The sequence below is a fragment of the Psittacula echo genome (assembly GCF_963264785.1).
Source record: "Psittacula echo genome assembly, chromosome: Z".
Classification (NCBI taxonomy): domain Eukaryota; kingdom Metazoa; phylum Chordata; class Aves; order Psittaciformes; family Psittacidae; genus Psittacula; species Psittacula echo.
Window position 1 is genome coordinate 73553981 of NC_137742.1, and position 16299 is coordinate 73570279.

At 37.4% G+C, this 16299-nt stretch overlaps 1 protein-coding gene across 4 annotated transcripts in view; it reads left to right on the forward strand.

Moving 5' to 3' along the window:
- Nucleotides 1–16299, forward strand: part of ST8SIA4 (ST8 alpha-N-acetyl-neuraminide alpha-2,8-sialyltransferase 4) — a 55928-nt gene that overhangs the window by 17245 nt on the left and 22384 nt on the right. For all 4 annotated transcript variants that reach the window (XR_013958840.1, XM_080638803.1, XM_080638804.1 and 1 more), the window contains one exon: nt 5099–5392. Coding sequence is in view for 3 of the 4 variants with exons in the window: in XM_080638803.1 (XP_080494929.1) it covers nt 5099–5392 (294 nt within the window). In the remaining variant the exon portion in view is untranslated. The remainder of the gene's footprint in view (nt 1–5098; nt 5393–16299) is intronic.

The following is a 16299-nucleotide window of genomic DNA, read 5'->3' on the forward strand; positions in this document are numbered from 1 at the left end:
TTGCTCATTTAAAGAGAACAATTTAAATTTCTCTACTAATAGTAATACATGAGCAAAGAGTGGCAGTAGCTTCTTTCTTCTGTATTGTTCCTTTGGCTGATAGGGAAAAACAGTCATAAATTTGTAAGAGTTAAAAGATTTAGGATATTAATGTACTTACATTCTGGAACTTTTCTTCTGTTTCTGTAACTTGTTTCAGCTTTTATGTCAAAGGATTTAATACACATCGCTTGGATCATAAGCATTGTGCCAGCGGAGCCTGCAGATACCTTGAAGGCGAAGTTGCCTTAAAAGATTTATTTTAAAGCATGGTTCTTTCCTTAAAAATAACATTTCAGTATATCATGGCTAGCCCATCAGACCTTTTTCACCTCTCAACTGTGGCAGCTCTATTCCTACAAATTATTACACTACATTGAAACGTTAAATGAAAGCAGAAGAAAGCCATTGTCTTCAGATGTTCTTGCACAGCCATTAAGGTGCCTGAGAAAAGGGGAGCACCAGTGTAGCTGTTCAGTGTTTCCTGTCAAGTTAGACATGGGTGGCTTCCACCTCAGGAGAACCTTGGAGAAGGCCTGACTTCTTGTGGCTACATTTTCCCTTTTTGGCTTCACCTCACCCCTTCTTCAGCTGCTGGAAGGATCCTTACATGACCGCTACTCCAGGCAGCTCACCATGAAGTGAAAGCTGATACAGGGATGTCTTCTTACAAAGTCAATCCCTTCCTCAGTTACTAGGTAGCACCTGATGCTACTTACACTGGTAGACCACAGTAATGGGTACCGTCTGTGAGAATTTATAATTCCAACTTTGGTGCACTTCCTTTTCTTTAAAGGGAAGTTGATTCTTAAGTAGGTGATGTGGGTGAAGATGTAAGGACAGAAGTTTAGAAGGCTCAAAAAACAACTGTAGTTTTATCAGGAGCCAAGCAAGTGTACAGAACATGTGAGAATCCATACATTTTACTAATCATTAGATTCAGCAGGAGGAAATTGGACGTTTGTGCCTGGGTATTTTTTGTAAATCTCCCTTTTTAGGGGTAGATGTGTGTGAAAGTTACTACAGTGCTTTGCTGCTGCACACCTTTATTTGAAGAACTGGGTGCAATTTGTTCTTAAAATGTCAAGAATCTTTGAATTCAAGGTTGCAATTTTGATTTTTACAGGAATCTAGATATGAACCTGAATATAAAAGCTTGCAGACTATTCAAGAAAGTGTGTGTGTTATCAGTACTAGTTCAAGTAATGCCTTATGTTTCAGAAAAGTTTAATATTATGTCCTCCAGCAACAATCTAATTTTAATTTTTTGGCTTCTCAAAGTGTATGTGATTAGTATTGTGAGATGGATATTTTCAGCTTTGGACAAGGAGGAGATATTAATGAAACAAGGCATGTTTCTGCAGCAATTTTGTGCAGCTTGGGCTTTAGAGTGGTTTCTAAATATTTATTTCAACCAATAAACCTGAAGTGCACAGATTGTTAAAGGATTAACAAATGTACAGATTCATGCCCAATTCTTGTATTATTACTCTATGAAGAATATGTTCTCAATGTCAAATAAATTGGAAATAGTTATCACTTTAGCTCAAATTTTCATGGGTTTTATTTAAAACATGAAAATATATGAAAATATAACATGAAAATATTGATATATGGTCCATGAATATTATGTATTGGACATTTGCATGTATATACATGGAATTTATTAGTTTTATTAATAACCAAGCTAATTCAACTGAGAATCTCTGTGGAATAACTGACGTATCATTTAAGCTTACTTTTGTGGATATGATTTTATTATTTTCTTTGTTAAGCTCTGGTATATGAAAGTATGTTATGGATGTGTGTTTGGGCCATAAAAGTGTCACAGCAAACCCAGGGCTGATTACTTTGATGTGTGGTATAGTAGCACTTACTCTGTTCTTCAGTCTTTTCTTATGGCGTGCAACTCCAGCCACTGGCAGTTTGGTTCTTTTCTCCCAAATTTTTCTTAATGTATCCCAATGTAATCAGTATATGCAACAGACAGATGTGGAAGAAGCAGAATTTCAATCACTAAGTCTGTATATCTTAGGATCTCAGTTATTCTACAGATACCCAAAACCCATGTGATGCTTCAGACAGATAGCGATGTTTGCTTTCATCCCAGATCTCTTCTTAATGATAGCATTGCAGTGCATGTTCTTGTTCAAAATCTTCTGCTATCACACTGAAAGCTTGTTTTGGGAACTCCTGCATTTTTATTGTGAATGTTTTTAACATATATTTGCCTTTCAGTATCATGGTTACACACATATACTATGTAAATTAGGTGGCCCTGTAAATTTACTCATTACCTAAGTCATATAATTGCTGCTTGATAGTAAGTTGCTCTGAGGTTCAGATATGGTCTGAGCTGACGTCATGGGAAGAACAGGGACCACAGCATTAATTTGAGGTACCTTGCATATTATTACCTCCTTCCAAAGAAAAAAAAAAAAAAAAAAAAAAATTAAAAGGGTTTCTGTTGTTGTGTATAAATTCCTAGGCACATAAAGGTAAAGCTTGTGGTGCAAGCTCCTCATCATTAGTTGTCAATACCTTCGGTGTTCTGTGCCTTACTACAGATGAGCTAGAATTAGGGAATATAGCAAGCTAAGGGCATTGCAGTGCTTATTTCAAAGTTGTTCAGTTAATAGGCTTCTTAGTTTGACCTAGAAGAAAATAAGTATGTGTTTATGTGTATCTCTGACACTTTCTTGAAAGGGTCCTGAGAATTGACACATCATTGACGTCTGCTAGCAAACATAAAAATTCCAACAACTGCATGAAACTGTGGCATAGCACTAAAATGCATTAGAGGTTAAGGTAAAAATCTCTGAGGTAACAAAAGATATTTACATATTTACATATAGTACTTAAGACTATATGCAAATACACAATAGCTAGTTTTGTTAGCCCTGAAATATATAATAAAGCTGTGGACAAGCTTTTTAGCAGGGCCTGTTGTGATAGGACAAGCAGTAATGGTTTTAAACTAAAAGAGGGGAGACTCAGGCTTTATGTAAGGAAGGCGTTTTTTACTGTGAGAGTGGTAAAATACTGAAATATGTTCCCCAGAGAGGTGGTAGATGCACCATCCCTGGAAACATTCAAGGTGAGGTTGGACCTGAGCAATCTCTTCTAGTAGTGGAAGGTGTTCCTGTGCATTGCAGGGGGTTGATGACTTTTGAAGGTCCCTTCTAACTGAAACTATTCTGTGATTTTGTGATACCTTTTTATAAAATTTTCTTGAACTCATCTGTAAATATAAATTACTTGGTACTAGCAGTTTAGGATGTTACAGTTCATCACAAGCACATAAACTCTTGAACTCATATGGAAACACTTCTGACGTAACTGCCCCATTTAATCACTGCTGAAGAACGTGCTGATTCTAATTAATGGGGTTTAGCAGGTGTTTTATATTTTCTGACTTTGTGGATAGCTGTGGAGTAAATACCATTCTCATTTAATAAGCACTAAAATCCTTCCTTGAAGAAAGTAATCACTAAGAAAATGAGAAGGGACTTAATGAGGGTAATATTTTTATAACTTGGTGAACTACAACTAATTTAGTAATGTTTATTTTCTTTAAAGAGCTAAAAACTTGTGTAGAGCTTGTCTTGCATTCATGTTCTACTAAAATAATAATCTTAGTGTACTGCTAACAGCAGCTAGTTCTTAGGAAACAAAGCCTTTCAAAAGCGCAGATTTATTTATTACATTATTTCAAACTTCAGCACTGCTACTAATTCAAATTTATATAACTGAATTTTTGAAAAATCAAAGTTAAGAGGTGCTCAGCATTTGGAAAGCAAAATGCTTTGCCTACCTCTAATATTATAATCAGGTATCTATTTTGAGACAGTAAGGTTTGAAAAATATGACTGATACACTAAATAACTATTCATAGAAAAAACCATTGTTACTGAGCACATTTGAATTGCTTATTACTTACTGAAGTTGTGCACTATTTGATATTAAGTATACCACTGATTAAGCAGTAATGACATTCAAGGTAAGCAGGCATTAGAACTAATAGAATACTACTTATATAAGAAATATAATAATTGGCAAATGTTTTGAAGGACCTACTTCTGACATTGCTTCTTAGAATCCTTCACCTCAAAAGAACAGTTTGTTAAATTGTGAAAATAATATTCTATCAGGGTACTTATTTAGGGCTTACCAGCTACAGGCTATTTCACTGAGAATGTTTTGGAGGTGATTAGTTTCACTTGGATCACACCAGTCACTGAAATCACAGTTAATTTCTTAATTGCATTTTGTCACCTGTATCCAGTGGAGAATGCTGCCTCTGTGTGAATACATATATCTGTATTTATACAACTGAAGTAAAAACCTGCTGAACAAAGGCCTGGTGAGATCTTTTTCTCAAGTCCAGAGAAGAACATAAAGCTACTTCAAAACTAAACAAGACTTGAAAATGAGACATTGAGGAAAAATGGAAATATTAATATTTTCCAAAAAATAATTTCTAAATTAAATGAAAATAGTAAATTTCAAAACATCCAATCAGCTGCAGTGATAAAACTAGACACCAAAACACTGAACACTCATTAACATGGGGTAAAGTTTATTTGAAAAAATTTAAATACTGTATTGTAAAAACAAAAAAAGAAAAGGGCAATGACTAACCTATATAAATTAGACCTTAATTGGCTGTCACAGCTTCCTTTAGGAGTTTGAGCTGTTGGTAACATGATGACAAACAAACCCTCAGGAAAGGTATCGGGTGTTAGAAAACATGCCCTTATACATAAGTGCTACCCAAGCTGTTGATGCATTTGAAAGCATGATGACGTGGTTTTCAAATGTACAAAGAACTTTTTTTTTCTCACAGCATTATGTGCATTGAGTGGTTTAAAAAAAGTATGTTGAACAAGTACCTACTTTGGATAAAATGCTGACATAATGGTGCATAAAATCACTGGTATTTTTTTCTCATGTTAAATTGAAATGGGCTTACATGTTCATTTTCAGCTTTGCTTTCATGCGTGCTTTTTTCTGAGTTAATGTTTCATACTTATTTTTCCATTAATTTCTTCCTCTTCAGGTGCAATCTAGCTCCTGTGGTGGAGTTTGCTGCTGATGTGGGAACTAAATCTGATTTTATCACCATGAACCCATCAGTTGTACAAAGAGCATTTGGAGGCTTTCGAAATGAGAGTGACAGAGAAAAATTTGTGCATAGACTATCCATGCTGAATGAGAGTGTCCTTTGGATTCCTGCTTTCATGGTCAAAGGTGGAGAGAAGCACGTGGAGTGGGTTAATGCATTAATCCTTAAGAATAAATTGAAAGTGCGAACTGCCTATCCATCGCTGAGACTTATTCATGCTGTCAGAGGGTAAGTATTTGGAAAAGACTGGTCTGTCCTTGGAACAATGAAGCTCGTAACTAGAATTCCTAGCTGGCAGAAAAGACCTCAAGTAAAGTGTTAAAAGGATTATATTTTTGTTGTTGTTGTAATAGATTGCATTTATGATATAATGTTTGTTTGGTAGTAAATGTATTTCACCTATTTAGCCTGCTGTAATGCAAACAACATTAGCACCATAACTTTTCGCTTTCAATTTTATGTATAAAAAATTTTATGATCATTATAGTGATAAATTAATGAAAAAATAGTCTGAATTCAGAGGATATTTGTGAGTTACTGAATTGGGGGCAGCCAAAGTGCTACATGTTTTTTGGGAGGGCAAGATTGTGGCGATAAAAAGGAGAATTTAAATAGCATATGGGGTAAGGTTACAACCATGTAAATAATGAAGCCTGGAAGATCTGAAAATAATGATGCCCTTCCTAAAACGTCTAGGATTTTGTAGCAATCTTCCTCCTTTTGAATTTGGCCAGATGCTTGGGCAGTTCAAAAACATGATCAGAATGACTGAAAACATTAATGCAGCAAGTTGTTTAAAAAAAAAAAAAAAAAAAAAAGGATAAATTCAGCTTGTGTTCCTTGAATTACAGTTTCTGTGAGATTTTGAGAGGTGCCATAAAGTATTTGTATTGGCTCGTATACCAGTTACTGATTATGTATTGGCCTAAAAAGTTGATACTGTTAAAGCAGCAGAGGTAAGATCAGAAGGGATGTTTAAAAGGCTACCAAAATCCAGTGTGAAAGTATGAGAATAAAACTTAGAAATATGTTATTCTTCAGGATGTTAGGACTTTTGAATATAGAACTTTGAATGGGACTTTTCTGCTTCTGCTGTGTCTCAGATAGATTAACTGCTGTTTTCTTCATGTGTACACTTCTGGCACAGGGAGAAGATAATCTCTTCCCTTTGGAATTCGGAAATCCTTTGAAAATTCTTAATTTTTTTACTCTGTTGGTCAGTTTCCATAGTTACTGGATAGTTGTTCTGTTGCACAGCTAAACTTCAGCTATTTATGGGCCTTGAATGTTGAATTTTCAAGTAATCAAAATGTCTGTAACACATGGGTTATAGGTGTAGTAAGTTTTGTGTGTATATAAATCTGAATAAGATAACTTCCAGTTTACAAACAGCTGTTCTTATTTCCATTTACTAAATCTGGGCAGAATTTTCAGAGGTAAATGGTAATTCAGAATGTGCAGTCTTTCAGGTGACCAAGGTCCTTTAGGGGGCTTTGTCTTTAAAAAAAGAGTTAGCACCTACGTGGTGTTTGTGGAAGAAAGGCAACAAAAGCTTTGCCACCAGAATTGGTGCTGAGAATTTAGACTGTATTTCATATTATACCTATCAGTGTCATCTGGAATGACTGCACAAATCTGTCAGATTGTTGAGTCTGTGCTCTAAAGCTTAGATCCCCCATTTCAAGCCTTTTTGTTTAATCACCTTGCTTTCCCTTTTTTGTTCATGTGGGAAGTAACGAAATATAATCATGTATTCTTTACTGTTCTTTTTTTTTAATCTGAGTAAGAACAAAGCAGGAAGTCAAATTTATCTTTGGTCTAGCTCTTGACTTTACAAAGTGAGATGCATGAGGTAAATATGTCTTTGTGAGTCAAATTTGGAAGTGGTTCAGTTAGCAGTAAAATGCTTGAAACAAATATTCTTTAGATTTCTTAGACAGCAGCCCATACTAATGAGGTTTGTATTACAGCAGTTAAATCTAGGGGAAGCGGATTGTCTCTTTAAATGTCAAATTACATCTCTCCAAGTTCTGTTGGGTTTATATGTCAAATGGAATGCCATGTTAGTATGAGAAATTAATAACTAAAAATGGTTCTCAAATTAAATGGATCCTAAGCTAAAAATTCGTATTTTCTACAAATAAGTAAAATAACTTGAAAAATAAATTAAAATTTAAAGCTGCATAACCTGCTAATCAAATCAGTCCATTTTGAGCAGTAAGATTTGGGAAAGTTTAAGCAAGTTACAACTGCTAACTTCAGGTTGAAACTAATGGACAACTAAGTCTGCTGCCATTTAAAACAGTGTGTGCAACTTACATAGTTAGTTTTAAAAAAAATCTTTGTGGTAGTGTATTCTGTCTATTAAGCTCATGGTTATGTCAAATTCAATGTAAACTGATGATCTGTGAGCCTGTGAAGAGACACTACCTAGAAGGAACTCCTTATTTTATGAATCTCAACTATTTTCATGCATTTGTTTTGATACATTTGAGATATTTATATTTGATGCTTTTGCAAACTCTTCACTTGCAACTTTGTCTTTTGTGACCAAGTTAACAGTGATAACCTAGTGACAATCTGTGGTGCTGCAAAAAAAAAAAAAAAAAAAAAAAAAAGGGTGAACTAAATAGTGTGAAGATTCCTGTTACTTTGTGAAAAGCAAAAACAGGAAATCTACCCACAAAATGTACATCTTAAAACACACGGTAAGACCTGTGCAGAGCATCAAATCTCCCTTGTAGAGTCCCTAAATATATGTACAAGACTGTAAATGCCTGGCTTACACTATGTGTTTCAGCCTTTTAAGCTGCAAGAGGGAGATGCCATTTGACGAAAGCACGATAAGGAAAGCTGAACTGCAAGAAGCAGTTTTCATAGACTCTTACTTCACAAGGAAACTACTTTCCTCTGCAAACTTTATTTAGTGGATTGTGAAATAGTTCAAATAAATCAAATGTAGCTCAATGAATTTCATTGAAGGCTACTGAAGTTTAGAGCAGAGAAATGGAAATTTGCAATCACTGTACTGTATTAATATTTAGAACATCTCCAAACTCCTCAACCTCCATAAATGTAGGTTCCATTCACTTCTTTTATTTCCAGTTTCTTGTCTTGGTAATTCCAAAGCATTCTGGCTTTACTCTTTATTTGAGTATGTATATTTTGCAATAAATAGTACTTCATATGAAGCTAATAAGAGCTGTTCTAAATTAGGCTTTGAAGATAAGAAAATCAGTAAAGAAAGTCAGTGTGGATCTTTTGTTGCTTTTTATATCTTGAAAGCCTCTCAAATTTTTAACTACTTAAGATTTTTGTTAGACCATGCCAAAGACGTCGTACTAGGAGGGTCTGCTGAAGAGCTGTCCTCAACTTGAAAACATAATCTTATGGAGACAAATAAAAGGTGGAATTTTATGTTTAATAAGCTAAAAGGTTTCATTAACCTGTTTCAGACATGAAATGCTGTTTTTGCACCCAGTCTGTTTTTCCTGTATAGAAAATACATGTAGATTACATAGATAGCAAAGGTCTATAGCATATCAATATCATTCAGTGTGTTGAAATGCAGCTGGTATTTGAAACTTTAATGCATTATATTGCAACTACTTATCTTCGTAATCCAAATATATAAAACACTGCTACAGGGCTGAAAACTGCCTAAAAAAGAGGTAACTGTCATGAAAATTGCAATTATAAAATCATCTTTGCTTTTGCAAAAACAAACAAGTTTTCAGTGTAAATTTAAATGGATATCAAGAGTTCATTGATATAATGCACGTCAAATTCTTACAATTATTGAAACATAATGTATTGTGTGCTTAGTAGTTTAGTAACTAACTAATCATCAATAAGTAAAGTTCATAATTCCAACCTGACATGTAAGTTCTAATAGAGGTGCTTAATGCTGAAGGGCACAGGCTGACAACCAGAAGGTTTGGAAAGTATTGTCTCTATTCCTTTTTGTGTGTTTTTCCTTCATCAGTCTTTAAAGCATAAAGCACAGGCACTTTCTAAAGACAGAACATTACCTTTCTTAGACTTCTGTTCTGATCTAGTGAAGCCAAATTCTGTATTCCTATGTATTGTTTTCTGTAATAATAGGGCAGTTTTGCGGCAGTCACATGCAACTGAAAAAATTATGATGAGATGAATTTTGATAAATAATTTTGATAAAAATATAAATCTGGATAATTTTGAAAAACTTTATTTTTTCCTGTCCATTTGTGCACTTTTTTGGGTCATAAAAGAGTAATATGGTATTGGAAAAAGAAATTACTTTTTTGCAGATCCCTTCCCTATTAGACTTCCACAAATTAAAGCAATTCCTCCAAAATCTCAAAGGGATCCAAAGGACAAAAAACAGATGATGCAAACATTAAGTCCATCATGATAATTACTTTTGTAATCAGTAGTATATTTTAAATAGCTGTTGGATTCAGATTTTTTACTTCAGTAGATTTAGATCAAGTGGTTTCATGTGATAAATTATTTTCTCTGTTTTGTTTTGTACTTCTTGATAAGCAAGTTTGTATTTCAAGTTAGAATATTGGATTTGGAAATCATTGCACGATTTCTTCACCAAGTGTTTCTAAAGGCTGTTTTATGGAACTTTGAATGTAATTGTGCATATCTTATTGACAAAATAATTGAGGTAATCAGTGCATAACAGAGTTCAAGATAGAACTAGAATCTGTAAATGAAGAATTTAACTGATTAAAAGGATCTGTTTGCTCTTTAATGCCACTGCCAAGAAAGTTAATTACAAAGTAACTAATCATGAGCAAACAACACAGCATTTTTTAAAATTTAACGTAGCAACAAATTTCAGAAACTTGATTTATTAATAAGCCTGAGATTTAATGCTGAACTCTTTCATTAGTATTATTTTTAATGCTTTTTTCCAAGTAAGGTGATAGTCTTTGAGGTGTGGACAGTGCCTATATAGAGTCTGGGCTCAGCAGCAGAGCTCTAATGGAATATGCATAAAACAGCAGGCAAACAGGAATTGAGTCTGCTGGGATTAGAGTCCGGGTCTTGTTTACTTTTGGTGTTGGCAGATAACCAAACCTGAAAGTAGTATCAGCAGATGCTTTCTGCTATGGATTTTGCCTTGCAGCTCCCTGGAGAGAGTAGAGAGGGCTCCTGAGACTAAGAATGTTGCTGGTACATAAGGTGGAGGCCAGAGTAAACTTCCAGTGATTTGCACAGGTCTTCTCCTGTTTCTAGCGAATATCTGAAGACATCTGCTAAAGAAGCAGAACACCCCCACCCCCACCAAGTAATATAATCTTTTATAGTATAGTAGTTTTCTGAGAATTTTCTTCTTGCATTTCCTCTTCCAACTCCACGGAACAAAATTCTCACACTCATCTTCATGTGTAAGAATGTTTTCTTGGCTTTTTTTCTTCCTGGATTGATCCCACAAACTATTAGTCACTCTGCAGTAATAGTGCTGAAATTGCTTCACATAAGATTCCTTCCCGTCTATTGGGTACGGAACAATCGCGTGGACATCCTGTGGGATTTGCCTAAGCTCAGCTTTCCTTCATGATGCTGCCTGTGAAAGAGCTGTGTTAGACTTGGTCTTGTATTAAACATGGCAGAGTTCCCACTGAAATATCTGTGGTTTGCCTGTGTAAAGAAAATGCTGTGCCTATTTATGGTCACTTTTCATTAGAGTCTTTTTTTCTTTTACTAGTGAGAGCAAACAGCTGTTGTTTGAATGTAGTGACCTTTCTCACAACTTTGCCATGGATCCAGAGTCCTTTACTGTGGGAATTACAGAAAAAATACTTTGAGAAACTCAAACATGCCAAAATCAAATAGTTTGCTGGCAGCTCTGTGCAACTAAAGAAGCAATTGCTGGGAGCAGTCCGTATCGTAAACACTTCTGTTTCTTTTTTTACTGCTAACTGACTTTTTTCTTTAACACTAAAATGTATTTCTTAAGCCATTTTTGAGTACATGAGTTAATAAATAACCACTGCAGAAAACAAAAAAATTAAAAAATGGGTGTTAAGCTAAAAATACAATGCTATTGTATCGCTGATTGCAGCGACCATGAGATGGTCGAATTCGAGATCCTCGGGACAGTGAGAAGAGCATGCAGCAAGCTCACTGCCCTGGACTTCAAGAGAGCAGACTTTGGCCTCTTCAGGAACCTGCTTAGTAAGGTTCTATGGGATACAGCCCTAGAAGGCAGGGGGGCCCAAAACTGTTGGTTGTTATTCAAGGATCACCTGCTACAAGCTCAGGAGTGTTGCATCCCAACTAGAAGGAAGTGCAGCAGGAGGGCCAGGAGACCTCCTTGGATGGATAAGGAGCTGCTCAGGAAAATTCAAAGGAAAAAAGGGGCTTATAGAAGGTGGAAGCAGGGACAGGCGTCCTGGGAAGAATACAGGGATGTTGTCTGGGAAGCTAGGGACCAGGTGAGGAAGGCTAAGGCCCAGTTAGAATTGAACTTGGCTAGGGATGTTAAGGATAACAGGAAGGGATTCTATAGGTACGTAGCAAATAAAAGACAGACTAGGGACAATGTAGGCGCCCTCTGGAAGCTATCGGGAGAACTGACTACCCTGGATTTGGAGAAGGCTGAGGTTCTTAATGACTTCTTTTCCTCGGTTTTCACTGACAAAGTTTCTGGCCACACCACCCAAGTCTTGGAAGGCAGACACAGCGACTGTGAGAATGAAGACCCTAGGCCCACTGTAGGAGAGGATCTGGTTTGAGACCATCTTAAAAACCTAAACGTACACAAGTCCACGAGACCTGATGAAATCCATCCACAGGTCCTGAAGGACCTGTTAAATGAAGTTGCTAAGCCACTGTCCATCATATTTGAAAAATCATGGCAGTCAGGTGAAGTTCCCAACGACTGGAAGAAGGGAAATATAACCCCCATTTTCAAGAAGGGGAAAATGGATGACCCAGGGAACTACAGACCAGTCAGTCTCACCTCTGTGCCTGGCAAAATCTTGGAGCAGATTCTCCTGGAAGGCATGCTAAGGCACATGAAAAACAAGGAGGTGGTTGGTGACAGCCAGCATGGCTTCACTATGAGGAAATCCTGCCTGACCAATTTGGTGGCCTTCTATGATGGGGCTACGGAACTGATGGACAGGGATAGAGCAGTTGACGTCATCTACCTGGACTTGTGCAAAGCATTTCACACTGTCCCACATGACATCCTTGTCTCTAAATTGGAGAGACATCAATTTGATGGGTGGACCACTCGGTGGATAAAGAACTGGCTGGATGGCCGCACGCAAAGAGTTGTGGTCAATGGCTCGATGTCCGGCTGGAGACTGGTAACGAGTGGTGTCCCTCAGGGATTGGTGCTGGGATCGGTCTTGTTCAACATCTTTGTTGGTGACATGGACAGTGGGATTGAGTGTGCCCTCAGCAAGTTTGCCAATGACACCAAGCTGTGTGGTTCAGTTGATACGCTGGAGGGAAGGGATGCCATCCAGAGGGACCTCGACACGCTTGTGAGGTGGGCTGATGCCAGCCTTATGAAGTTTAACCATGCCAAGTGCAAGGTCCTCCACCTGGGTCGGAGCAATCCCAGGCACAGCTACAGGTTGGGCAGAGAAGAGATTCAGAGCAGCCCTGCAGAGAAGGACTTGGGGGTGTTGGTCGATGAAAAAATGAACATGAGCCAGCAGTGTCCGCTCGCAGCCCAGAAAGCCAACTGTATCCTGGGCTGCATCAAAAGGAGCGTGACCAGCAGGTCGAAGGAGGTGATCCTGCCCCTCTGCTCTTGTGAGACCTCACTTGGAGTATTGTGTGCAGTTTTGGTGTCCTCAACATAAAAAGGACATGGAACTGTTGGAACAAGTCCAGAGGAGGGCCACGAGGATGATCAGGGGACTGGAGCACCTCCCATATGGAGACAGGCTGAGAAAGTTGGGGCTGTTCAGCCTGGAGAAGAGAAGGCTGCCTGCAGACCTCATAACAGCCTTCCAGTATCTGAAAGGGGCCTACAAGGATGCTGGGGAGGGACTATTCATCAGGGACAAGGGGTAATGGGTTCAAACTTAAACAGGGGAAGTTTAGATTGGCTATAAGGAAGAAGTTCTTTACTGAGAGGGTGGTGAGGCACTGGAATGGGTTGCCCAGGGAGGTTGTGAATGCTCCATCCTTGTCAGTGTTCAAGGCCAGGTTGGATGAGGCCTTGGGTGACATGGTTTAGTGTGAGGTGTCCCTGCCCATGGCAGGTGGGTTGGAACTAGATGATCTTAAGATCCTTTCCAACCCTAACTATTGTATGATTCTATGATTCTGTATTCAATATAAAATGACCATGTCTTTTGCATCATATCATACAAATATTATTAGGAAAAAAACAAAATGACACATTTCCCTACTTTCCAGTAGACAATACTTTTTTCATATATGTGGATATTAAAATAGATGTTCTTTATTACTGTATCCTTGGGCCCTTGTGTGACATATCAGCAGAGCTGGCTTTGTGTGATAACTTACACAAACAAATGGGATGCCTGTTAGTTCAGGTTTTCAGAACTTGGTCTGTTGTGTGAAGTTGTTCTTCGGAGACACTCCAGAGCTGTTCTTTCAGACTAGCAGCTGGTTACCATGGCTGCAAGGCCTGTGCACCTCATGAGGGTGCTTCCTCATCTGGTTAAAAGTTTCTCAGGATAAGCTTTTATTTCCTTTGTACAGATATCCGATTTTGTTGTGTTTCAGGAAGATTTAGTGGGGTCTGTTAAGAGATATGTCACCTTGCTGAGAGGAAAAGGAGAAGTTTTTCGATGTTGGCAAACACAGTTGAAGTAGAGGAGGACATAAAGGAGAAGCTGAATGTGCCCTAAACTGTCTGCCTTTTATATTTTTCATTGTGTGGTCCATTCCACAATGAATGACAATGAATGCTATGAAAAGGCACGTAATAATTGTAGGGAGAAAACCGTTATTTTTACTTGCCTTTTGATAATAAAATTCTGTAGGTTTCTGGTTTGGTGGATTTTTTGTAGGTTTTTTGGTTTTGTTTGGTTTTGGGGTTTTTTCATTCCTTTTGCTGTGGCAACTGCTTTGTTCCTGATTATCAGCAAGACCTGTAAAACTTACTCTTCTAAGGCTGAGTTTCTGATTTCAGCTAGAGGAGAGGAACAGAATTAGACTAAAAAAAATAGTAATCAAATCGCCCATTTTCAAGTTTCACTGCTTAGTTTATCTACCATGAGCAACAGCACTATATTTAATGCTAACTAGCAGCTAAGCAGGAAATCACAGTTTATTCATACAGTGTATTTGCAAATTTATATTTATTTTGACAGTTACTTTTCTACTGCATTATTTTTATTCTTCAATTATTTTTTATTTAATTTCTCTTGCATAAAATGTGTTCATTTCTGTGTTTCTGAAAATTATAAAATGGTGCAAAATTTATTAACTCTAATTTGACCATATCATACTTCTGTAACAAAAAGTGCGGCTGTGCAAATAGTATAAATAAGATGGAGGTGAACTTCTCTCTTTTTTATTTTTTATATGAGAGGTGAGCTATCTGTTGATTCTGTATGATACATGTGTTTATGAGGAAGTTCTGTCAAGTTTCCCTCTATTTTGAAGTGATATTTGTAAGGTAAAACAGAGTAATAATAATTCTGCTATTTTTTGTTTGTACTGTAATGTCTGCCAAGAGTTTTCAAAGGCACATGTATTTAGCTTTGATCTTACTGAGCTTTTGTGATGAGAAGCAGTTGTATTGAGCATCCAGGCAGTAACAGATTTATTAGAATTCTTAGTAAATTACTGAGGTAATGTGGAAATAAGCAAGCAAAGCTATAGCTTTATATGCTATATGGTACGGCATTTCCCTTTGGTCTATTCATGTCAGCTGGCCTGGCTATGTCCCTTGCCAGCTCTTTGCCCAGTACCAGTACCCAGTAAAAGTGGAGAGTTGTGATACTTTGTTATCATATGACAAATTCTACTAGTTCTAAATATATTTATTAATCTTCTTCTCTGATTTGATCCCTTAATCTGGAATTAAAAAAAAATAATAGGAAAACTGAGTTTAAAGTACAGCTGATTTTTATGTTTTCATCTTTGTTATGTGTTTTCAGGGGGGTAAGGGAAGGAACAAAGCAAAAAGCCCAAACAAAACTAATACAGAGAAGATGAAAATGGGTACACATGCCTGTGATAGATCCTTTTGTAATTCTTCTGTATTATACTTCCAGCTGCCACACTGGAGTTAGCAGAGCTAGGTCAAGAGCAGTATGGATGGCATTTCTTTCTGCATCAATGACCATGACAGATGAAAGATGACACCACCAGGTGCTGTCAGTTACCTTATACTCCAAGTCATTGAGTTGTTTGTGAAAATGAATAAACAGTCCAGTCCTTCAGTGAAATAATAGGCTGAGATAAGCCTTACAGTGGTGTCAGCATAGGAAGAAGGAGTTTGGCTTAGTATCTTCTGTAGCTTTGCTTTTTAGTTCATATGAGTTTCTTCAAGAATGCTTTAATAAATTTGTTTGAAGTCCCTGGGTTTTTGTTTGTACATGGAGAAAGACATTAAGTGCTTCAGGTCAGAAGCACTGGGTAGCATTTGGGCATTTTATGTCTGAAGTTACCAAATGCTAAGGCTAGTAGCTACCTTCCTCCCAAACACATCTGTCCATCTCTTCCTTTTACACAAGGAGTCCACGTATTTCTCAGTTGTGTGGAAGAAAAGATCCTGTTCATTCCTCTTTCTGAAGTGTGCTGGGTCTGGCTGGGTTGGAGTTAACTTTCCGTTAAAGTCCTTGGCCAGAATACAGGTGCTGTGTTTTGGATTTGTAGGTAGAGCAGTGTTCGTAACATGCCAATGGTTTGGCTGTTGCTGAGCAGTGCTTGCATAGCCTCAAAGCCGTCTTCATGTCTCACTCTCTCCCCACCACTGAGTAGGCTGGTAGTTGGCAAAAGTTTGAGAAAGGACGTAGCCAGGACAGCTGATCTGAACTGACCAAAGGGAAATGCCATGTCATTTAGCATCATGGTCAGCAAGCAGTAAAACTGTGACAGTGGAAGAAGGGCGGGTGATTTTCTTCCAAGGTGGCTGTTGCTGAGAGACCAGGTGGGCTTCAGTCTGCTTGCAGGTGGTGGTGAGTGAGTGCCTTTTTTTC